This window comes from Salvelinus alpinus, chromosome 29 (genome assembly GCF_045679555.1).
Source record: "Salvelinus alpinus chromosome 29, SLU_Salpinus.1, whole genome shotgun sequence".
NCBI lineage: Eukaryota > Metazoa > Chordata > Actinopteri > Salmoniformes > Salmonidae > Salvelinus > Salvelinus alpinus.
The window spans coordinates 16,309,793-16,335,081 of NC_092114.1; the positions used below are offsets into that span (position 1 = coordinate 16,309,793).

At 44.1% G+C, this 25,289-nt stretch overlaps 1 protein-coding gene across 1 annotated transcript in view; it reads right to left on the reverse strand.

The window, feature by feature from the left end:
- Positions 1-11,712: 11,712 nt before the first annotated feature.
- The window catches only part of LOC139559134 (proto-oncogene tyrosine-protein kinase Yrk-like), a gene marked incomplete in the record, with an annotated part of 63,191 nt that continues 49,614 nt past the window's right edge, over positions 11,713-25,289 (reverse strand). The window contains 6 exon segments of the mRNA XM_071374868.1: positions 11,713-12,393; positions 15,627-15,758; positions 15,838-15,991; positions 16,246-16,322; positions 16,576-16,755; positions 17,564-17,719. Coding sequence (XP_071230969.1) covers positions 12,185-12,393; positions 15,627-15,758; positions 15,838-15,991; positions 16,246-16,322; positions 16,576-16,755; positions 17,564-17,719 — 908 coding nt within the window.

The following is a 25,289-nucleotide window of genomic DNA, read 5'->3' on the forward strand; positions in this document are numbered from 1 at the left end:
TGTCTTCTCTTGAAAGCCAGGTCTGCCTTCGGTGGCCTTTCTCAATAGCAAGGCTATGCTCACTGAGTCTGTACATAGTCAAAGATTTCCTTAATTTGGGTCAGTCACAGTGGTCAGGTATTCTGCCACTATGTACTCTCTGTTTAGGGCCAAATAGCATTCTAGTTTGCTCTGTCTTTTTATGAATTCTTTCCAATGAGTCAAGTAATTATCCTTCTGTTTTCTCATGTTTTGGTTGGGTCTAATTGTGTTGCTGGGCCAATGTGAATGCATTGTGTTAGAATATACACACACACACAGACACTAGCTGGAATAGAACTAGAACTAGAACCAGAACGAACTGGAATAGAACCAGAACTAGAAACAGATGAACTGGAATAGAACCAGAACTAACTGGAATAGAACCAGAACTAACTGGAATAGAACCAGAACAAGAACTAACTGGAATAGAACCAGAACTAGAACAAGAACTAACTGGAATAGAACCAGAACTAACTGGAATAGAACCAGAACTAGAACAAGAACTAACTGGAATAGAACCAGAACTAGAACCATAACTAACTGGAATAGAACCAGAACCAGAAAAATAACTAGCTGGAATAGAACCAGAACTAGAACCAGAAATAACTGGAATAGAACCAGTACTAGAACCAGAAATAACTGGAATAGAACCAGAACCAGAAAAATAACTAGCTGGAATAGAACCAGAGAACCAGAACTAGCTGGAATAGAACCTGGACTAGTTGTAATAGAACCATAACTAGCTGGACTAGAACCAGAGAACCAGAACTAGTTGGAACAGAACCAGAACTCGTTGTAATAGAACCAGAACTAGCTGGACTAGAACCAGAGAACCAGAACTAGTTGTAATAGAACCATAACTAGTTAGACTAGAACCAGAGAACCAGAACTAGTTGGAATAGAACCAGAACTAGTTGGAATAGAACCAGAACTAGCTGGACTAGAACCAGAGAACCAGAACTAGATGGAATAGAACCTGGACTAGCTGTAATAGAACCAGGACTAGCTGGACTAGAACCAGAGAACCAGAACTAGCTGGAATAGAACCTGGACTAGACCCAGAACTAGACATAACTGGACTAGTAACAGAACTATAAATAACTGGACTAGAACCAGAACTAGAACCAGTACTAGAACCAGAACTAGAAATAGCTGGACTAGAACCAGAACTAGACATAACTGGACTAGAACCAGTACTAGAACTAGACATAACTGGACTAGAACCAGTACTAGAACCAGAACTAGAAATAACTGGACTAGAACCAGAACTAGACATAACTGGACTAGAAGCAGAACTCAAAATAACTGGACTAGAACCAGTACTAGAAGCAGAACTCAAAATAACTGGACTAGAACCAGTACTAGAACCAGAACTAGAACTAGAAATAACTGGACTAGAACCAGTACTAGAACCAGAACTAGACATAACTGGACTAGAACCAGTACTAGAACCAGAACTAGAAATAACTGGACTAGAACCAGTACTAGAAGCAGAACTAGAAATAACTGGACTAGAACCAGAACTAGAAATAACTGGACTAGAACCAGAACTAGAAATAACTGGACTAGAACCAGTACTAGAACCAGAACTCAAAATAACTGGACTAGAACTAGTACTAGAACCAGAACTCAAAATAACTGGACTAGAACCAGAACTAGAACCAGAACTAGACATAACTGGACTAGAACCAGAACTAGAACCAGAACTAGAAATAACTGGACTAGAACCAAAACTAGAAATAACTGGACTAGAACCAGTACTAGAACCAGAACTAGACATAACTGGACTAGAACCAGTACTAGAAATAACTGGACTAGAACCAGAACTAGACATAACTGGACTAGAACCAGTACTAGAAATAACTGGACTAGAACCAGAACTAGAAATAACTGGACTAGAACCAGTACTAGAACCAGTACTAGAACCAGAACTAGACATAACTGGACTAGAACCAGTACTAGAACCAGAACTCAAAATAACTGAACTAGAACCAGAACTAGAACCAGTACTAGAAATAACTGGACTAGAACCAGTACTAGAACCAGTACTAGAACCAGAACTCAAAATAACTGGACTAGAACCAGTACTAGAACCAGAACTCAAAATAACTGAACTAGAACCAGAACTAGAACCAGTACTAGAAATAACTGGACTAGAACCAGAACTAGAAATAACTGGACTAGAACCAGAACTAGCTGAAATAGAACTAGAACCACAACTCTAAGTGGGAGGGTCATGACCTTCAGTTAGAAAGGGTGTGTGACACACACACACACGCACACACACACACACACACACACACACACACAGTGAGAACGTACAGGTTTCTGTATAGATGTGTGTGTTGACTGCTGACCTGGCCTCTAAGGACAGCGAGAACGTACAGGTTTCTGTATTCTTTCCAATGAGTCAAGTAATTATCCTTCTGTTTTCTCATGTTTTGGTTGGGTCTAATTGTGTTGCTGGGCCAATGTGAATGCATTGTGTTAGAATATACACACACACACAGACACTAGCTGGAATAGAACTAGAACTAGAACCAGAACGAACTGGAATAGAACCAGAACTAGAAACAGATGAACTGGAATAGAACCAGAACTAACTGGAATAGAACCAGAACTAACTGGAATAGAACCAGAACAAGAACTAACTGGAATAGAACCAGAACTAGAACAAGAACTAACTGGAATAGAACCAGAACTAACTGGAATAGAACCAGAACTAGAACAAGAACTAACTGGAATAGAACCAGAACTAGAACCATAACTAAATGGAATAGAACCAGAACCAGAAAAATAACTAGCTGGAATAGAACCAGAACTAGAACCAGAAATAACTGGAATAGAACCAGTACTAGAACCAGAAATAACTGGAATAGAACCAGAACCAGAAAAATAACTAGCTGGAATAGAACCAGAGAACCAGAACTAGCTGGAATAGAACCTGGACTAGTTGTAATAGAACCATAACTAGCTGGACTAGAACCAGAGAACCAGAACTAGTTGGAACAGAACCAGAACTCGTTGTAATAGAACCAGAACTAGCTGGACTAGAACCAGAGAACCAGAACTAGTTGTAATAGAACCATAACTAGTTAGACTAGAACCAGAGAACCAGAACTAGTTGGAATAGAACCAGAACTAGTTGGAATAGAACCAGAACTAGCTGGACTAGAACCAGAGAACCAGAACTAGATGGAATAGAACCTGGACTAGCTGTAATAGAACCAGGACTAGCTGGACTAGAACCAGAGAACCAGAACTAGCTGGAATAGAACCTGGACTAGACCCAGAACTAGACATAACTGGACTAGTAACAGAACTATAAATAACTGGACTAGAACCAGAACTAGAACCAGTACTAGAACCAGAACTAGAAATAGCTGGACTAGAACCAGAACTAGACATAACTGGACTAGAACCAGTACTAGAACTAGACATAATTGGACTAGAACCAGTACTAGAACCAGAACTAGAAATAACTGGACTAGAACCAGAACTAGACATAACTGGACTAGAAGCAGAACTCAAAATAACTGGACTAGAACCAGTACTAGAAGCAGAACTCAAAATAACTGGACTAGAACCAGTACTAGAACCAGAACTAGAAATAACTGGACTAGAACCAGTACTAGAACCAGAACTAGACATAACTGGACTAGAACCAGTACTAGAACCAGAACTAGAAATAACTGGACTAGAACCAGAACTAGAAATAACTGGACTAGAACCAGAACTAGAAATAACTGGACTAGAACCAGTACTAGAACCAGAACTCAAAATAACTGGACTAGAACCAGTACTAGAACCAGAACTCAAAATAACTGGACTAGAACCAGAACTAGAACCAGAACTAGACATAACTGGACTAGAACCAGAACTAGAACCAGAACTAGAAATAACTGGACTAGAACCAAAACTAGAAATAACTGGACTAGAACCAGTACTAGAACCAGAACTAGACATAACTGGACTAGAACCAGTACTAGAAATAACTGGACTAGAACCAGTACTAGAACCAGAACTAGACATAACTGGACTAGAACCAGTACTAGAAATAACTGGACTAGAACCAGAACTAGAAATAACTGGACTAGAACCAGTACTAGAACCAGTACTAGAACCAGAACTAGACATAACTGGACTAGAACCAGTACTAGAACCAGAACTCAAAATAACTGAACTAGAACCAGAACTAGAACCAGTACTAGAAATAACTGGACTAGAACCAGAACTAGAAATAACTGGACTAGAACCAGAACTAGCTGAAATAGAACTAGAACCACAACTCTAAGTGGGAGGGTCATGACCTTCAGTTAGAAAGGGTGTGTGACACACACACACACGCACACACACACACACACACACACACACACACACACACACACACACACACACACAGTGAGAACGTACAGGTTTCTGTATAGATGTGTGTGTTGACTGCTGACCTGGCCTATAAGGACAGTGAGAACGTACAGGTTTCTGTATAGATGTGTGTGTTGACTGCTGACCTGGCCTATAAGGACAGCGAGAACGTACAGGTTTCTGTATAGATGTGTGTGTGTTGACTGCTGACCTGGCCTATAAGGACAGTGAGAACGTACAGGTTTCTGTATAGATGTGTGTGTGTTGACTGCTGACCTGGCCTATAAGGACAGCGAGAACGTACAGGTTTCTGTATAGATGTGTGTGTTGACTGCTGACCTGGCCTATAAGGACAGCGAGAACGTACAGGTTTCTGTATAGATGTGTGTGTGTTGACTGCTGACCTGGCCTATAAGGACAGCGAGAACATCAGTGGTGATACAAGGCTGTTTCTATGACTACCACCACCGAGCACACAGGTACACAATAGGTCTACGCTATTATATATCCTGCAATGGTACACACCTACACACACACACACACACACACACACACCTACACACACACACACCTACATACACACACCTGCGCAAATACAGAAGTACATACCCACACCCACACAGACGTACATACCCACACCCACACAGACGTACATACCCACACCCACACAGACGTACATACCCACACCCACACAGACGTACATACCCACACCCATACAGACGTACATACCCACACCCACACAGACGTACATACCCACACCCACACAGACGTACATACCCACACCCACACAGACGTACATACCCACACACAGATGTCTCTCCCTTTAAGACATATCATTCTGTATCACGTGCACAAGTTGTGCACGTCAATAAGGAACCTAAATAAAATAGCACTGTCAGGACACAGGTACACTGGCCCATCTTTATCTCTCTCTTATTTACAATGACGGCCAAACCCGGACCACGCTGGGACAATTGTGCGCCGCCCTATGGGACTCCCAATCACGGCCGGTTGTGATACAGCCTGGAATCAAACCAGGGTCTGTAGTGACGCCTCCAGCACTGAGATGCAGTGCCTTAGACTGCTGCGCCACTCGGGAGCCATACCTTTCCTGACTTCTAAGAACAGAAGTGAAAATGTTGTCTGTTCTGGGAACGTTTATTTTTATGTTGCAGAGAGGTCCTGAGAACGTTTTACTCCGGTTCCAGAGAGGTCCTGAGAACGTTTTACTCTGGTTCCAGGGAGGTCCTGAGAACATTTTACTCCGGTTCCAGAGAGGTCCTGAGAACGTTTTACTCTGGTTCCAGAGAGGTCCTGAGAACGTTTTACTCCGGTTCCAGAGAGGTCCTGAGAACGTTTTACTCTGGTTCCAGAGAGTTCCTGAGAACGTTTTACTCTGGTTCCAGGGAGGTCCTGAGAACGTTTTACTCCGGTTCCAGAGAGGTCCTGAGAACGTTTTACTCTGGTTCCAGAGAGGTCCTGAGAACGTTTTACTCTGGTTCCAGAGAGTTCCTGAGAACGTTTTACTCTGGTTCCAGGGAGGTCCTGAGAACGTTTTACTCCGGTTCCAGAGAGGTCCTGAGAACGTTTTACTCCGGTTCCAGAGAGGTCCTGAGAACGTTTTACTCTGGTTTCAGGGAGGTCGTGAGAACGTTTTACTCTGGTTCCAGAGAGGTCCTGAGAACGTTTTACTCTGGTTCCAGGGAGGTTCTGTGAACGTTTTATTCTGGTTCCAGGGAGGTTCTGTGAACGTTTTACTCTGGTTCCTTGAAAGGTTTCCTGGAAGGTTTTATTAAGGTTATTTGGAAGTTTTTGAATGACTTCCTTAAAACTTTCACTGAACGTTTCAATAAGACTACTAGCTTATTTTGGAACTCCAAGTACAAAGAGGCATTAATTATGCAGTGGGATTTGAACTTATAATTTTCTGTTATTTATCCATGGAAGTAATCCACTGCACCACCAGGATGGAAATAAAATGCTTTGTTTTTTTACACATACAAAACAGTTCATTTTAGTTTATTCAAACAGACACAATTTCAAAGGAAACAAGCACTCAATAAAACCAGGTGAGACCAATTAGTGGGCGAGGCCAACACACCTGGACACACTTTACAAGAGAATTTTATTGATGGTGAGAACAGAATGTATATGTTTTTAAATAATATTCTTAGAACGCTCTCTGAACATTACTTAAGTACATTTTTTATGTAAAGTTCTCAGAATCATTTGAAAACATGGTTTTAAATAGAACCATGAGTAAATGTAGGTAACATTATGCTGAAGTAATTAAATTCCAAACAGAAGAAGATTGCTTTCTTAACATTCTCTGAACTACTTGTGAATGTTCCCAATGTCAAACCAGTTGTAGAGATCGTTCCTAGAACATTACCAAAATGTAAACTAAATGTAAAGTAATGAAATGACAAGAAAATTATGCTTTTTTTGCCAAGTTCCATAAATGTGCTGAGAATGTTCCAAAACCAAGCAACGATCCTGCACCATTCCCAGAAAGTTATGGGAAGGTTGTATGCAAGATAAACATAGGACAAGCACACTCTCACCAAGCTGTAAGAAACATATGGTTCTCAGAATGGTACGTGCTAGCTGGGCTTTCTCTATCTCCAAGTAAATTAGAGTAAACATCTGTCGGAGCGCGCCCCAGGGCTCGCGCCACAGCAGCACCGGAGCACCGAATGTTCCATTGAGCTCGAGACCGATCGCGTCCATTCACGGTGAATGCAGATGAGAGACAGTCTGTCTCAGTAACGGATCTGTGTGAATGTATGGTAGACATCTTAGGTTTCACAACCAGCAGAAACAATAGACTTAACTGTGTGCGTGCGTGTGCGTGCGTGTTTGTGATCACCATCAGTAATTAGAGGGAAGCCCACCACATCAGTGACAGACTGACCCAGCGCGAGTTATAACGGCACCGCCGAGGTTAATACAAATTCCTTCAATAAAAAAAAATGCAGCGGTGCCGCGCGCTTCTGGCAGCGGCGCTAGAACAGCCCAGTATGCAAATATGGGTTGTGTATACAGACAGACGATGCATGCGCACTCACCGGGAGAGGCTTGGTGCTGTAGCGGGTCTTCTCTCCTCTCGTCGCGCGGGTCACGAATTTATCGGTAATATCACGGCTGCCACCGCGGGCACACAGCCTTTTCCGTTCATTCCTCCAGTTAACGTCGTTGTCTGTCTGTCTCCTCTCGGTGCCTCGCACTTCTGTCTGTCTGTGTGTGTGCAGGGCTCCGACACAGAAATCCGTTTCTCTAAAAACAAGCTGGTGTACATCAACAGCAGAAACCAGAAAACGGAGAAAAATACAAAAAAAAGGAGAAGATTTGGAGAGAAGGGGAAACGGACAGGGGGGGCGGATACCCCTTCTGCATACACGCACACACAGGAACACTCCTCAAACCCTGCTAGAACGATCCCGTGGCAGACAGGCGCGGGACAGACGTTCCTGGAAGAAAACAGAGGAAAGAACCAAATATTTCGTCCCTTTCTCTCTCTCCCCGCGATATGATATCCCCCTTTCTATCTCTGTCTCTATGTCTCTCACACTGCAATCTCGCCTCTCGTTTCTCGCCAGACGTGCCTGGCTGTCAGTCCCATCCGGGGACCCGTATTTGGCCTCGGTACTACCGATAAGTACTCTGGGAAGTGTATTTCTTTTTTATTTTATTATATCAGAACCTGTTGTCTGGGTTACGCAATGCCGATGGGGGTGGGGGTAGATAGAGTCGTCAGAGAAAGAACTGAGATGGAGAAAGAGACAGCGAGGGAGAGAGAGATATCTACTTTACTTGCTTTGGCTATGTTAACATATGTTTCCCTTGCCAATAAAGCCCTTAAAACCTCTTAAGGATCCACCTCTTTTTTCTTTTATTCAATTTGCTCCTAAAACAACATACCCAAATCTAACTGCCTGTAGCTCAGGACCTGAAGCAAAGATATGCATGTTCTTGATACCATTTGAAATGAAACACTTTGAATTTTGTGGAAATGTGAAAGTAATGTAGGAGAATATAACACATTAGATCTGGTAAAAGATAATGCAAAGAAAAAAAACATGCATTTCTTTTGTACCATCATCTTTAAAATGCAAGAGAAAGGCCATGATGTATTATTCCAACCCTGGTGCAATTTAGATTTTGGCCACTAGATGACAGCAGTGTATGTGCAAAGTTTTAGACTGATCCAATGAACCATTGTATTTCTGTTGGAAATATTGTATGAAGACTGCCCAAATGTGCCTAATTGGTTTATTAATACATTTTCAAGTTCATAACTGTGCACTCTCCTCAAACAATAGCATAGTATTATTTCACTGTAATAGCTACTGTAAATTGGACAGTGCAGTTAGATTAACAAGAATTTAAGCTTTCTGCCAATATCAGATATGTCTATGTCCTGGGAAATGTTCTTGTCACTTACAACCTCATGCTAATCACATTAGCCTACGTTAGCTCAACCGTTGAAATTTAGAGAGAGAGAGAGAGCGAGAGAGAGTAGGGCACTGAGTCAGTGCTATAATAACCGGTTGTAACCCTATGGTTATGAGGGACAGTGATGGCATAGATAAAACTGCATACAAACTGACCTAACCACAGGAGGAACCCAATTTGTAGTAGACTGGCCACACCAGTCAAAATGTGTGTGTGTGTGTCTGTGTTTATGAGTATAGAAATACAAATGTGTATGGAGGCTACACTTAGAAACAATGGAATCAAGACACACAGGTATTGTGGAATATCCTTTACCATAAACATCTGAAACAAGAGAAGGTCAGAAACAAGAGAAGGTCAGAAACATTTGAAACAAGAGAAGGTCAGAAACAAGAGAAGTTCAGAAACATCTGAAACAAGAGAAGGTCAGAAACATCTGAAACAACAGAAGGTCAGAAACAAGAGAAGTTCAGAAACATCTGAAACAAGAGAAGGTCAGAAACATCTGAAACAACAGAAGGTCAGAAACAAGAGAAGGTCAGAAACATCTGAAACAAGAGAAGTTCAGAAACATCTGAAACAAGAGAAGGTCAGAAACATCTGAAACAAGAGAAGGTCAGAAACATCTGAAACAACAGAAGGTCAGAAACAAGAGAAGGTCAGAAACATCTGAAACAAGAGAAGGTCAGAAACATCTGAAACAACAGAAGGTCAGAAACAAGAGAAGGTCAGAAACATCTGAAACAAGAGAAGGTCAGAAACATCTGAAACAAGAGGTCAGAAACATCTGAAACAAGAGAAGGTCAGAAACATCTGAAACAACAGAAGGTCAGAAACATCTGAAACAACAGAAGGTCAGAAACATCTGAAACAAGAGAAGGTTACAATCATCAAAAAAAACTGTAAAATAAAAATAATAAATGAAAACAGCCTATGTGGGAGGAGCCATGTATGTGTTATAGCCTATAGCTCGTTTTGGGGTGTTTCACATCTTGCCACTGGGGGGCAGTAATACATAAGGAGATGGGACCATAGACTTGGATAGACAACTCATCTCTGTATCTGTGTCATGAGGGTGTCTGTGAGAACATGGGCAGCATCGTTGAGGACATCTCCATCTTGAAATAGTCCATTTTGTCACGACTACAACCGGGTCATCAGGTCATGCTAACCGGGTCATCAGGAGAGATCAGCCAATGAAGTTGGAAGTCCCACCCAGTTGACTAAATCAAAATGGCTAAAGTCCTCAATGGCGTGGCCACAGGCTTTTGGTCACTAGAGGACTCTATACAACTCCCTGGCCAGGAAATATGTTGGGTAAGGTTTAAATTATAAATCCATCCTAATTTGACTTGGATTTAAAGGATAAGCGCCTAGACTGGTGCAAGAAATATGGTGGAAGGAAACTCTCTTGCCCATGTTTATACCAATCTAATGCTTTTGTAACTTTACTAGTAGATGTAAGAAGAATCAAGTACCTTTAGGTGACAGAAACAACAAATGAAGTCATGTGACATGTTATGTTTATGTAATATGAAACATGTATCATCACTGTGACTAACCCCTTCAAAGTGGGGATGACGTGCACCTCTGTGTGTGTGTGTGTGTGTGTGTGTGTGTGTGTGTGTGTGTGTGTGTGTGTGTGTGTGTGTGTGTGTGTGTGTGTGTGTGTGTGTGTGTGTGTGTGTGTGTGTGTGTGTGTGTGTGTGTGTGTGTGTATATGTTTCTGTTCAACCAAACAAGATTCTCTGGATTATCTTCAAGAAGATTCTGCATTCCAAAGATGTTGTCGTTCGGTTTTTCAAGCCTGATGAAAGGCTGAATATTCTCTCCGCGAACGCTTGGGATGCAGGGGCAGAAACCAGATCCAGTGCCACAGGTCACAGCTTTGGATAAACAGCCATCCTTGCCTGTCAGAACTGGAGAGGTGACTCTGTAAACACGCCCCCCTTTACCTCTTCCAGGTATTTCCATATCTCACACAGGGCACTGAATGCCCTGACAGGTTGACCATCCGGCTGGACTATCCTCGATGCGAGGAAACTATATTTCTGAAGAACTGTGGTCGAGATGCTTGCTGGATTCAACGTGCTGGCATCTTGCTTGGGGTCCTGCTGCTCCATGGCTGTACTCTCTGATTTGCTGAAGTACAAAAGACTCTGCTTCCCTCATCAGTGGCTCCATCTCTGTTGAGCGAAGTGCCAGAGACACACGTGGGTCATCAGGCAAGCTGCTGCAGAGTGAGGGTTGAAGTTTGCTGCCTGAGGATTCAGCATGCATGCAAAGCGCTCGCGCAGTGACTTCAGGAGGACCTGTGCCAACTGTTTTGCAACAGTAGTTGACTGCAAGTGTGACTCGAGGTCGAGACGACACGGTACCACATCAGACAGCGACTGGCTGACAGTTTTGAAGTCGGTGTGGATTGTGAACGGCTCCAGCAACTTCACAAGCTGCTCTAGCTTGGCCCAGTCACACTCCGTGCTCGCCCTCGGATTTCTTCCCTGTTAGTTAGTGATAGCTAGTGATAGCTAGTGATAGTTAGTGATAATGATGCACAAGCTAGGCCTATTTGTAACATCGGCAAACACTGGCAGAATTCTTCTCTGCATGTCTGCTCAAATCTGGGTAAAAGATTGAAAGGAATGTGAGTCTTATTCAATACATTTAGTTATTGCTTGCTTTTCTAAAGTCTACCAACCTTGACAGCAGGCATGCCAGCTGAGACAGACAAGCTAGCTACTCTAACTTGATTGATAGTCTGGTAATGGCTTCTTGGTAGTTAGTTATGAGGTTGGGAGAGCTGGGCTAACTAAAGCTAACTTCATAAAATTGCTAGGTGGCTAGTAGTATTACAGAGAAACAACAACAATATATATATATATATATAATTTTATTTCTTAAATGTTTTTAAACAGGGCACATTCTTTGAGGGGACACGTGCCCACCATGGGTCGCCTCTGGCAGCATTTACCCGCTAGATTCAGAAGCTCAAAAAAACAACAGACTTATGAAAAGTTACAGTAAAAATATCACTTTGACATGAAAGATGGTTAAAGAGTAAAAAGCATTGGAAGTGAAGACATCATCATCATCATCATCATCATCATCATCATATTACACTGAGTAAAGATTTAAGGCACAATCTGGCACGCTACAGCCTACAAAAACGGTGTGTGTGTGTGTGTGTGTCTGTATTTATGTGAGTGAGTGTCTGTCTGTGAACACTCGTGTCTGTATACGCACGTACGTGTGCGTGCGTGTGTGCGTGTGCATGTGCGTGTGTGTGTGTGTGTGTGTGTGTGTGCGTGCGTGTGTGCGTGTGCATGTGTGCGTGTGCGTGTGGTCACAGGTTCTCTCCAGGCTGGTACTGGGGTTCAGTAGCAGTGAAGTAGTCTTCCAGGAAGCCCTGCAGGTATTCAAAGGTGTGTCTCTCGTCCGCATCTCCCCGCCAGCACTGTACCATCAGCTCATGGAGGGAGGCAGGACAACCCACCGCACAGGGCATCCTGTAGCCTCTCTCCACCTGCTCCAGGACCTCGCGGTTATTCATACCTAGAGAAGAGGAGGGAGAGGGAGTGGTAGAGAGGCAGAAAGAGACATACAGTGGCAAGAAAAAGTATGTGAACCCTTTGGAATTACCTGGATTTCTATATAAATTGGTAATAAAATTAATAACACACAAATTATTGAATTTTTCTTGTCTATATTGAATACATCATTTAAACATTCACAGTGTACAGTCGTGGCCAAAACTTTGAGAATGACACAAATATAAATGTTCACAAAGTTTGCTGCTTCAGTATCTTTAGATATTTTTGTCAGATGTTACTATGGAATACTGAAGTATAATTACAAGCATTTCATAAGTGTAGCTTTTATTGACAATTACATGAAGTTGATGCAAAGAGTCAATATTTGTAGTGTTGACCCTTCTTTTTCAAGACCTCTACAATCTGTCCTGGCATGCTGTCAATTAACTTCTGGGCCACATCCTGACTGATGGGAGCCCATTCTTGCATAATCAATGCTTGGAGTTTGTCAGAATTTGTGGGTTTTTGTTTGTCCACCCGCCTCTTGAGGATTGACCACAATTTCTCAATGGGATTAAGGTCTGGGGAGTTTCCTGGCCATGGACCCAAAATATCGATGTTTTGTTCCCCGAGCCACTTAGTTATCACTTTTTCCTTATGGCAAGGTGCTCCATCATACTGGAAAAGGCATTGTTCGTCACCAAACTGTTCCTGGATGGTTCGGAGAAGTTGCTCTTGGAGGATGTGTTGGTACCATTCTTTATTCATGGCTGTGTTCTTAGGCAGAATTGTGAGTGAGCCCACTCCCTTGGCTGAGAAGCAACCTCACACATGAATGGTCTCAGGATGCTTTACTGTTGGCATGACACAGGACTGATGGTAGCGCTCACCTTGTCTTCTCCGGACAAGCTTTTTTCCAGATGCCCCAAACAATCGGAAAGGGGATTCATCAGAGAAAATGACTTTACCCCAGTCCTCAGCAGTCCAATCCCTGTACCTTTTGCAGAATACCAGTCTGTCCCTGATGTTTTTCCTGGAGAGAAGTGGCTTCTTTGCTGCCCTTCTTGACACCAGGCCATCCTCCAAAGGTCTTCACCTCACTGTGCGTGCAGATGCACTCACACCTGCCTGCTGCCATTCCTGAGCAAGCTCTGTACTGGTGGTGCCACGATCCAGCAGCTGAATCAACTTTAGAAGACGGTCCTGGCGCTTGCTGGACTTTCTTGGGCGCCCTGAAGCTTTCTTCACAACAATTGAACCGCTCTCCTTGAAGTTCTTGATGATCCGATAAATGGTTGATTTAGGTGCAATCTTACTGGCGGCAATATCCTTGGCTGTGAAGCACTTTTTTTGCAAAGCAATGATGACGGCACGTGTTTCCTTGCAGGTAACCATGGTTGACAGAGGAAGAACAATGATTCCAAGCACCACCCTCCTTTTGAAGCTTCCAGTCTGTTATTCGAACTCAATCAGCATGACAGAGTGATCTCCAGCCTTGTCCTTGTCAACACTCACACCTGTGTTAACGAGAGAATCACTGACATGGTGTCAGCTGGTCCTTTTGTGGCAGGGCTGAAATGCAGTGGAAATGGTTTTGGGGGATTCAGTTCATTTGTATGATTCATTTGCATGATCAAAAAATGATCACTCTTCATTACATTCTGGAGTATATGCAAATTGCCATCATACAAACTGAGGCAGCAGACTTTGTGAAAATTAATATTTGTGTCATTCTCAAAACTTTTGGCCACGACTGTAGGTTGGAAAAAGTATGTGAACCACTAGGCTAATGACTTCTCCAAAAGCTAATTGGAGTCAGGAGCCAGCTAACCTGGAGTCCAATCAATAAGAAGAGGTTGGAGATGTTGGTTAGAGATGCCATGCCCTATAAAAAACACTCACAAAATTTGAGTTTGCTATTCACAAGAAGCATTGCCTGATGTGAACCATGCCTCGAACAAAAGAGATCTCAGAAGAATTGTTAAGAATTGTTGACTTGCATAAAGCTGGAAAGGTTTACAAAAGCGTCTCTAAAAGCCATGATGTTCATCAGTCCACTGTAAGACAAATTGTCTATAAATGGAGAAAGTTCAGCACTGTTGCTACTCTCCCTAGGAGTGGCCGTCCTGCAAAGATGACTGCAAGAGCACAGCGCAGAATGCTCAATGAGGTTAAGAAGAATCCTAGAGTGTCAGCTAAAGACTTACAGACATCTCTGGAACATGCTAGCATCTCTGTTGACGAGTCTACAACACGTAAAAAACACTAAACAAGAACGGTGTTCATGGGAGAACACCACGGTGATGTCACTGCTGTCCAAAATAAACATTGTTACACGTCTGAAGTTTGCAAAAGTGCACCTGGATGTTCCACAGCGCTACTGGCAAAATATTCTGTGGACAGATGAAACTACAGATGAGTTGTTTGGAAGGAACACACAACACTGTGTGGAGAAAAAAAGGCACAGCACACCAACATCAAAACCTCATCCCAACTGTAAAGTATGGTGGAGGGAGCATCATGGTTTGGGGCTGCTTTGCTGCCTCAGGGCCTGGACAGCTTATGGGAAAAAGGAATTCCCAAGTTTATCAAGACATTTTGCAGGAGAATGTTAGGCTATCTGTCCGCAAATCGAAGCTCAACAGAAGTTGGGTGATGCAACAGGACAACGACCCAAAACACAGAAGTAAATCAACAACAGAATGGCTTCAACAGAAGAAAATACACCTTCTGGAGTGGCCCAGTCAGAGTCCTGACCTCAATCCGATTGAGATGCTGTGGCAGGACCTCAAGAGAGCGGTTCACACCAGACATCCCAAGAATATTGCTGAACTGAAACAGTTTTGTAAAGAGGAATGGTCCAAAATTCCTCCTAACCGTTGTGCAGGTCTGATACGCAACTACAAAAAAATGTTTGGTTGAGGTTATTGCTGCCAAAGGAGGGTCAACCAGTTATTAAATTCAAGGGTTCACATATTTTTCCCACCCTGCACTGTGAATGTTTACACGGTGTGTTCAATAAAGATATGAAAATGTATCATTGTTTGTGTGTTATTAGTTTAAGCAGAGTGTGTTTATCTATTGTTGTGACTTAGATGAAGATCAGATCAAATTTTATGACAAATTTATGCAGAAATCCAGGTAATTCCAAAGGGTTCACATCCTTTTTCTTGCCACTGTACAGAGATGTTTCGTAACACACGGTATCCTATGTCTGGAAAAAAGAAGGGAGAGAGTAAGACAACGACCACCTACCTGGGTAAGGTACGCGTCCCTTTGTGATGAGCTCAGTGAGCAGGATACCAAAGCTCCACACGTCAGACTTGATGGTGAAACGCCCGTATAGAGCAGCTTCAGGAGCAGTCCACTTGATGGGAAACTTGGCTCCTGTAAAATCAATCAATCAGTCAATCAAATGTATTTAGGAAGTCCTGTTCTCATCAAGAGTTGTCACACTCTCTCTTACCTTGTCTGGCGGTGTACTCATTGTCCTCTATGAGTCTGGCCAGACCAAAGTCAGCGATCTTGCACACCAGATTATCACTGACCAGAATGTTAGCCGCTCGTAGATCACGATGGATGTAGTTCATTCGCTCTATATACGCCATGCCTGCCGCTATCTACACACACACACACACACACACACACACACACAGACACACACACACACACACACGAGGAAGGGTTAGAGGTGCCCGTCATCTCCACTTGTACCACCTGCAGCAGAGTGTGAGGTGGCACCAACACCCGACCACCAGAGGAACGTGGTCAAGATGGTGGTTGACCAAGATGGTGGTTGACCAAGATGGTGGTTGACCAAGATGGTGGTTGACCAAGATGGTGGTTGACCAAGATGGTGGTTGTGTGTTCTGACCTGTGCAGCCATATCCACCAGTTGAGGCAGCTTCAGATTTCCTCCTTCCCCATCCTTCAGGAAGTCCAGTAGGCTTCCTGCAGTACACACAGTTGAATACATGTCAGAAATCATTGTGAAAACATGTGGTGTGTGTGTGTGTGTGTGTGTGTGTGTGTGTGTGTGTGTGTGTGTGTGTGTGTGTGTGTGTGTGTGTGTGTGTGTGTGTGTGTGTGTGTGTGTGTGTGTGTGTGTGTGCGTGCGTGCGTGCGCGTGCGAGTGTGTATGTGTGTGTGTGTGTGCGAGCTTCCTTGCTTAGATGTGTGTGCATGCTGTGTGTCCATGCAGCACCTTGGCTCATGAACTCTGTGATGATGTAGATGGGTTCTTCAGAGACCACAGCGTACAGCTGCACCAGCTTGTCATGTCTCAGTCTCTTCATGATCTGAGCCTCTTCTAGGAAGGCCTCTGGAGACATGGTGCCTGGCTTCAACGTCTTCACTGCTACCTTGGTGGTGCCGTTCCACATACCTGACATACACACACACACACACACACACACACACACACACACACACACACACACAGAGGCAGAAACACACACAATTATATACAGACACGCACACCTACACACAGAGTTATATAGTACACACATTAAAAGAGTGATGGTGAGGTCATGCATGGAGGAGGCAGGGTGGGGTAACAATTGGGAGAGAGGGGAGGAGAGAAGGGTGAAGAGACTGGAGGAGGGATGGGGAGGAGAGTGGGGAGGAAAGAGGAGGAGAAAGGGAAGGAGAGAGGGAAGGATAGAGGAGAGAGAGGAGGAGAGAGGGAGAGGAGGAGGGAGGGGAACAGAGAGGGGAGGAGGGAGGGAAGGAGGGAACGGAGGAGAGAGGAGAGGAGAGGAAGGAAGGAGGGGAGGAGAGGGGAGGGGAGAGAGGGGAGAGAGGGGAGGAGAGAGAGGAGAGAAGGGAGTAGGGAGGGGAGGAAAGAGGGGAGGAGAGAAGGGAGGAGGGAGGGGAGGAAAGAGGGGAGGAGAGAAGGGAGGAGAGAAGGGGTACCAGCATGAAGCTACAGTAGCACATGAAGCTGGACCAGTAAAACACCTCCTGGACTGGACAGACTCACACACTTTAACACTGACACAGAACAGCACTGGTCTGGACAGACACAGACACTTTAACACTGAACTGGACACAGGGAACACCACATTAGCACCACATTAGGAATATCCAGAGACACACTGAGAAGTCCTTCTGGAACACAGACTGTAAAAAGTGTGCCAACATACAGTAAAAGAAGGTGACTGATTGATTGATTGATTGACAGTCGGTCTCACCCATCCAGACATCTCCGAAGCAGCCCTGACCCAACTTCTTGTTTAGGGCCAGCGTTTCCCGGGCAACCTCCCAGGCGTCCCGCCCCAAACCCAGGGTGAGGGGCGTTGAATTGGGACAGGGCGTGGTCAAGAAGTGACACATCCCATCGTTACTGCCTAGAAGAGGAAGGGGTGGAGGGGATGGTAGGAGTGGAGAGGGAGGAGGGGGTGGAGGGAGGGATAGAGGGAGGGAGATTAAATGATATGAAGAGGCATGCAAAGACAGAGAACTTGTTCCTACCCATCCAGACTTCTCCAAACTGCCCGTTGCCCAGCTTCTTAATGAGCTGGAGAGACTCTCTGGGAATCTCCCACACATCCTTGGTCTTTACCGATAGGTCCGCAAGCTTAGGCATGCCCCGCCTACAGCTGCCAATCAACCTACAGCACAGACCTGCAGCTCGCTCTGATGGGAGTGAGAGAGAGACAGAGAGCGAGAAAGACAGACAGACAGACAGACCGAGAGAGGGATAGAGAGAGAGAGGGGGAGAGAGAGGGAGAGAGAGAGAGAGAGAGAGGGGGGGGGAGAGATATATATAGAGAGAAAGACAGACAGACAGACAGACCGAGAGAGGGATAGAGAGAGAGAGGGGGAGAGAGAGAGAGAGAGAGAGAGAGAGAGAGAGAGAGAGAGAGAGAGAGAGAGAGAGAGAGAGAGAGAGAGAGAGAGAGAGAGAGAGAGAGAGAGGGAAAGAGAGAGGGGGAGAGATATATATAGAGAGAAAGACAGACAGACAGAGAGAGGGGATGAAGAGATCAAAGGCAACGAACACATATAGAACACATATAGAACACATATAGAACACATATAGAACACATATAGAACACATATAGAACACATAAAAAACACATACAGAACACATATAGAACACATATAGAACACATAAAGAACACATATAGAACACATATAGAACACATAAAACAGAATGCTTTACTTGATCCACTAAAGAGTACTAACATACATAACACAACATAACATACATAACATAGATACACTACATGACCAAAAGTATGTGGACAGCTGTCTGAACAACTCATTCCAAAATCATGCCGATTTTTTGTGCTACGCGCTTCAGCACTCGGCGGTCCCGTTCTGTGAACTTATGTGGCCTACCACTTTAAGGATAAGCCGTTGTTGCTCCTAGACCTTCAGCACTTACAGTTGACCGGGGGAAGCTCTAGCAGGGCAGAAGTTTGACGAACTGACTTGATGGAAAGGTGGCATCCTCTGACGGTGCCACGTTGAAAATCACTGAGCTCTTCAGTAACGTTATTCTACCGCCAAATTTTGTCTATGGAGATTGCATGGCTGTGTGCTCGATTTTATACACTTGTCAGCGATGGGTGTGGCTGAAATAACCGAATCCATTCATTTGAAAGGGTTTCCACATACTTTTGGTGATGCAGTGTAACTTACAGACACATAACATATACACATTAGTACTAATACAACATGCTGTCCCATAGTACTGATACACCATGCTGTCCAATAGTACTGATACACCATGCTGTCCATTAGTACTGATACACCATGCTGTCCAATAGTACTGATACACCATGCTGTCCCATAGTACTGATACACCATGCTGTCCAATAGTACTGATACACCATGCTGTCCAATAGTACTGATACACCATGCTGTCCAATAGTACTGATACACCATGCTGTCCAATAGTACTGATACACCATGCTGTCCAATAGTACTGATACACCATGCTGTCCAATAGTACTGATACACCATGCTGTCCCATAGTACTGATACACCATGCTGTCCCATAGTACTGATACACCATGCTGTCCCATAGTACTGATACACCATGCTGTCCCATAGTACTGATACACCATGCTGTCCCATAGTACTGATACACCATGCTGTCCAATAGTACTGACACACCATGCTGTCCAATAGTACTGATACACCATGCTGTCCAATAGTACTGATACACCATGCTGTCCCATAGTACTGATACACCATGCTGTCCCATAGTACTGATACACCATGCTGTCCAATAGTACTGATACACCATGCTGTCCCATAGTACTGATACACCATGCTGTCCCATAGTACTGATACACCATGCTGTCCCATAGTACTGATACACCATGCTGTCCCATAGTACTGATACACCATGCTGTCCCATAGTACTGATACACCATGCTGTCCAATAGTACTGATACACCATGCTGTCCAATAGTACTGATACACCATGCTGTCCAATAGTACTGATACACCATGCTGTCCAATAGTACTGATACACCATGCTGTCCAATAGTACTGATACACCATGCTGTCCAATAGTACTGATACACCATGCTGTCCAATAGTACTGATACACCATGCTGTCCAATAGTACTGATACACCATGCTGCCCAATAGTACTGATACACCATGCTGTCCAATAGTACTGATACACCATGCTGTCCAATAGTACTGATACACCATGCTGTCCAATAGTACTGATACACCATGCTGTCCAATAGTACTGATACACCATGCTGTCCAATAGTACTGATACACCATGCTGTCCAATAGTACTGATACACCATGCTGTCCAATAGTACTGATACACCATGCTGTCCCATAGTACTGATACACCATGCTGTCCCATAGTACTGATACACCATGCTGTCCCATAGTACTGATACACCATGCTGTCCCATAGTACTGATACACCATGCTGTCCCATAGTACTGATACACCATGCTGTCCCATAGTACTGATACACCATGCTGTCCCATAGTACTGATACACCATGCTGTCCCATAGTACTGATACACCATGCTGTCCCATAGTACTGATACACCATGCTGTCCAATAGTACTGATACACCATGCTGTCCAATAGTACTGATACACCATGCTGTCCAATAGTACTGATACACCATGCTGTCCAATAGTACTGATACACCATGCTGTCCAATAGTACTGATACACCATGCTGTCCAATAGTACTGATACACCATGCTGTCCAATAGTACTGATACACCATGCTGTCCAATAGTACTGATACACCATGCTGTCCAATAGTACTGATACACCATGCTGTCCAATAGTACCGATACACCATGCTGTCCAATAGTACCGATACACCATGCTGTCCAATAGTACCGATACACCATGCTGTCCAATAGTACTGATACACCATGCTGTCCAATAGTACTGATACACCATGCTGTCCAATAGAACTGATACACCATGCTGTCCAATAGTACTGATACACCATGCTGTCCAATAGTACTGATACACCATGCTGTCCAATAGGACTGATACACCATGCTGTCCAATAGGACTGATACACCATGCTGTCCAATAGTACTGATACACCATGCTGTCCAATAGTACTGATACACCATGCTGTCCAATAGTACTGATACACCATGCTGTCCAATAGTACTGATACACCATGCTGTCCAATAGTACTGATACACCATGCTGTCCAATAGTACTGATACACCATGCTGTCCAATAGTACTGATACACCATGCTGTCCAATAGTACTGATACACCATGCTGTCCAATAGTACTGATACACCATGCTGTCCAATAGTACTGATACACCATGCTGTCCAATAGTACTGATACACCATGCTGTCCAATAGTACTGATACACCATGCTGTCCAATAGTACTGATACACCATGCTGTCCAATAGTACTGATACACCATGCTGTCCCATAGTACTGATACACCATGCTGTCCAATAGTACTGATACACCATGCTGTCCAATAGTACTGATACACCATGCTGTCCAATAGTACTGATACACCATGCTGTCCAATAGTACTGATGCACCATGCTGTCCAATAGTACTGATATACCATGCTGTCCAATAGTACTGATACACCATGCTGTCCAATAGCACTGATACACCATGCTGTCCAATAGTACTGATACACCATGCTATCCAATAGTACTGATACACCATGCTGTCCAATAGTACTGATACACCATGCTGTCCAATAGTACTGATACACCATGCTGTCCAATAGTACTGATACACCATGCTGTCCAATAGTACTGATACACCATGCTGTCCAATAGTACTGATACACCATGCTGTCCAATAGTACTGATACACCATGCTGTCCAATAGTACTGATACACCATGCTGTCCAATAGTACTGATACACCATGCTGTCCCATAGTACTGATACACCATGCTGTCCAATACTACTGATACACCATGCTGTCCAATAGTACTGATACACCATGCTGTCCAATAGTACTGATACACCATGCTGTCCAATAGTACTGATACACCATGCTGTCCAATAGTACTGATACACCACGCTGTCCCATAGTACTGATACACCACGCTGTCCCATAGTACTGATACACCATGCTGTCCAATAGTACTGATACACCATGCTGTCCAATAGTACTGATACACCATGCTGTCCAATAGTACTGATACACCATGCTGTCCAATAGTACTGATACACCATGCTGTCCAATAGTACTGATACACCATGCTGTCCAATAGTACTGATACACCATGCTGTCCAATAGTACTGATACACCATGCTGTCCAATAGTACTGATACACCATGCTGTCCAATAGTACTGATACACCATGCTGTCCAATAGTACTGATACACCATGCTGTCCAATAGTACTGATACACCATGCTGTCCAATAGTACTGATACACCATGCTGTCCAATAGTACTGATACACCATGCTGTCCCATAGTACTGATACACCATGCTGTCCAATAGTACTGATACACCATGCTGTCCAATAGTACTGATGCACCATGCTGTCCAATAGTACTGATACACCATGCTGTCCAATAGTACTGATGCACCATGCTGTCCAATAGTACTGATATACCATGCTGTCCAATAGTACTGATACACCATGCTGTCCAATAGTACTGATACACCATGCTGTCCAATAGTACTGATACACCATGCTGTCCAATAGTACTGATACACCATGCTGTCCAATAGTACTGATACACCATGCTGTCCAATAGTACTGATACACCATGCTGTCCAATAGTACTGATACACCATGCTGTCCAATAGTACTGATACACCATGCTGTCCAATAGTACTGATACACCATGCTGTCCAATAGTACTGATACACCATGCTGTCCAATAGTACTGATACACCATGCTGTCCAATAGTACTGATACACCATGCTGTCCCATAGTACTGATACACCATGCTGTCCCATAGTACTGATACACCATGCTGTCCAATAGTACTGATACACCATGCTGTCCAATAGTACTGATACACCATGCTGTCCAATAGTACTGATACACCATGCTGTCCAATAGTACTGATACACCATGCTGTCCAATAGTACTGATACACCATGCTGTCCAATAGTACTGATACACCATGCTGTCCAATAGTACTGATACACCATGCTGTCCAATAGTACTGATACACCATGCTGTCCAATAGTACTGATACACCATGCTGTCCAATAGTACTGATACACCATGCTGTCCCATAGTACTGATACACCATGCTGTCCCATAGTACTGATACACCATGCTGTCCAATAGTACTGATACACCATGCTGTCCAATAGTACTGATACACCATGCTGTCCAATAGTACTGATACACCATGCTGTCCCATAGTACTGATACACCATGCTGTCCAATAGTACTGATACACCATGCTGTCCAATAGTACTGATACACCATGCTGTCCAATAGTACTGATACACCATGCTGTCCAATAGTACTGATACACCATGCTGCCCAATAGTACTGATACACCACGCTGTCCAATAGTACTGATACACCACGCTGTCCAATAGTACTGATACACCACGCTGTCCCATAGTACTGATACACCACGCTGTCCAATAGTACTGATACACCACGCTGTCCAATAGTACTGATACACCACGCTGTCCAATAGTACTGATACACCACGCTGTCCAATAGTACTGATACACCACGCTGTCCAATAGTACTGATACACCACGCTGTCCAATAGTACTGATACACCACGCTGTCCAATAGTACTGATACACCACGCTGTCCAATAGTACTGATACACCACGCTGTCCAATAGTACTGATACACCACGCTGTCCCATAGTACTGATACACCACGCTGTCCAATAGTACTGATACACCATGCTGTCCAATAGTACTGATACACCATGCTGTCCAATAGTACTGATACACCATGCTGTCCCATAGTACTGATACACCATGCTGTCCAATAGTACTGATACACCATGCTGTCCAATAGTACTGATACACCATGCTGTCCAATAGTACTGATACACCATGCTGTCCAATAGTACTGATACACCATGCTGTCTAATAGTACTGATACACCATGCTGTCCAATAGTACTGATACACCATGCTGTCCAATAGTACTGATACACCGTGCTGTCCCATAGTACTGATACACCATGCTGTCCAATAGTACTGATACACCATGCTGTCCCATAGTACTGATACACCATGCTGTCCAATAGTACTGATACACCATGCTGTCTAGCCACAGCTGCGTATTTAATGTGCTTGATAATGCATTACTTGATCATATTAAGTATGCTAGAATGGATTTTGGACATACAGACACAGGAATTAGCACACACACACACATAGCAGAGATGCTGCTATAACAGACTGCACCACCAGAGGGCAGACAGACACTGGGAGAGAGGAGAGGAAACAGGGCCCTGACTTACTGAAGACTTGGACATACAGAGAGGAGAGGAAACAGGGCCCTGACTTACTGAAGACTTGGGACATACAGAGAGGAGAGGAAACAGGGCCCTGACTTACTGAAGACTTGGACATACAGACAGGGGAGGAAACAGGGCCCTGACTTACTGAAGACTTGGACATACAGAGAGGAGAGGAAACAGGGCCCTGACTTACTGAAGACTTGGGACATACAGAGAGGAGAGGAAACAGGGCCCTGACTTACTGAAGACTTGGACATACAGAGAGGAGAGGAAACAGGGCCCTGACTTACCGAAGACTTGGACATACAGAGAGGCGAGGAAACAGGGCCCTGACTTACTGAAGACTTGGACATACAGAGAGGAGAGGAAACAGGGCCCTGACTTACTGAAGACTTGGGACATACAGAGAGGAGAGGAAACAGGGACCTGACTTACTGAAGACTTGGACATACAGAGAGGCGAGGAAACAGGGCCCTGACTTACTGAAGACTTGGACATACAGAGAGGAGAGGAAACAGGGCCCTGACTTACTGAAGACTTGGGACATACAGAGAGGAGAGGAAACAGGGCCCTGACTTACTGAAGACTTGGACATACAGAGAGGAGAGGAAACAGGGCCCTGACTTACTGAAGACTTGGGACATACAGAGAGGCGAGGAAACAGGGCCCTGACTTACTGAAGACTTGGGACATACAGAGAGGAGAGGAAACAGGGCCCTGACTTACTGAAGACTTGGGACATACAGAGAGGAGAGGAAACAGGGCCCTGACTTACTGAAGACTTGGGACATAAAGAGAGGAGAGGAAACAGGGCCCTGACTTACTGAAGACTTGGGACATACAGAGAGGAGAGGAAACAGGGCCCTGACTTACTGAAGACTTGGGACATACAGAGAGGAGAGGAAACAGGGCCCTGACTTACCGAAGACTTGGACATACAGAGAGGCGAGGAAACAGGGCCCTGACTTACTGAAGACTTGGACATACAGAGAGGAGAGGAAACAGGGCCCTG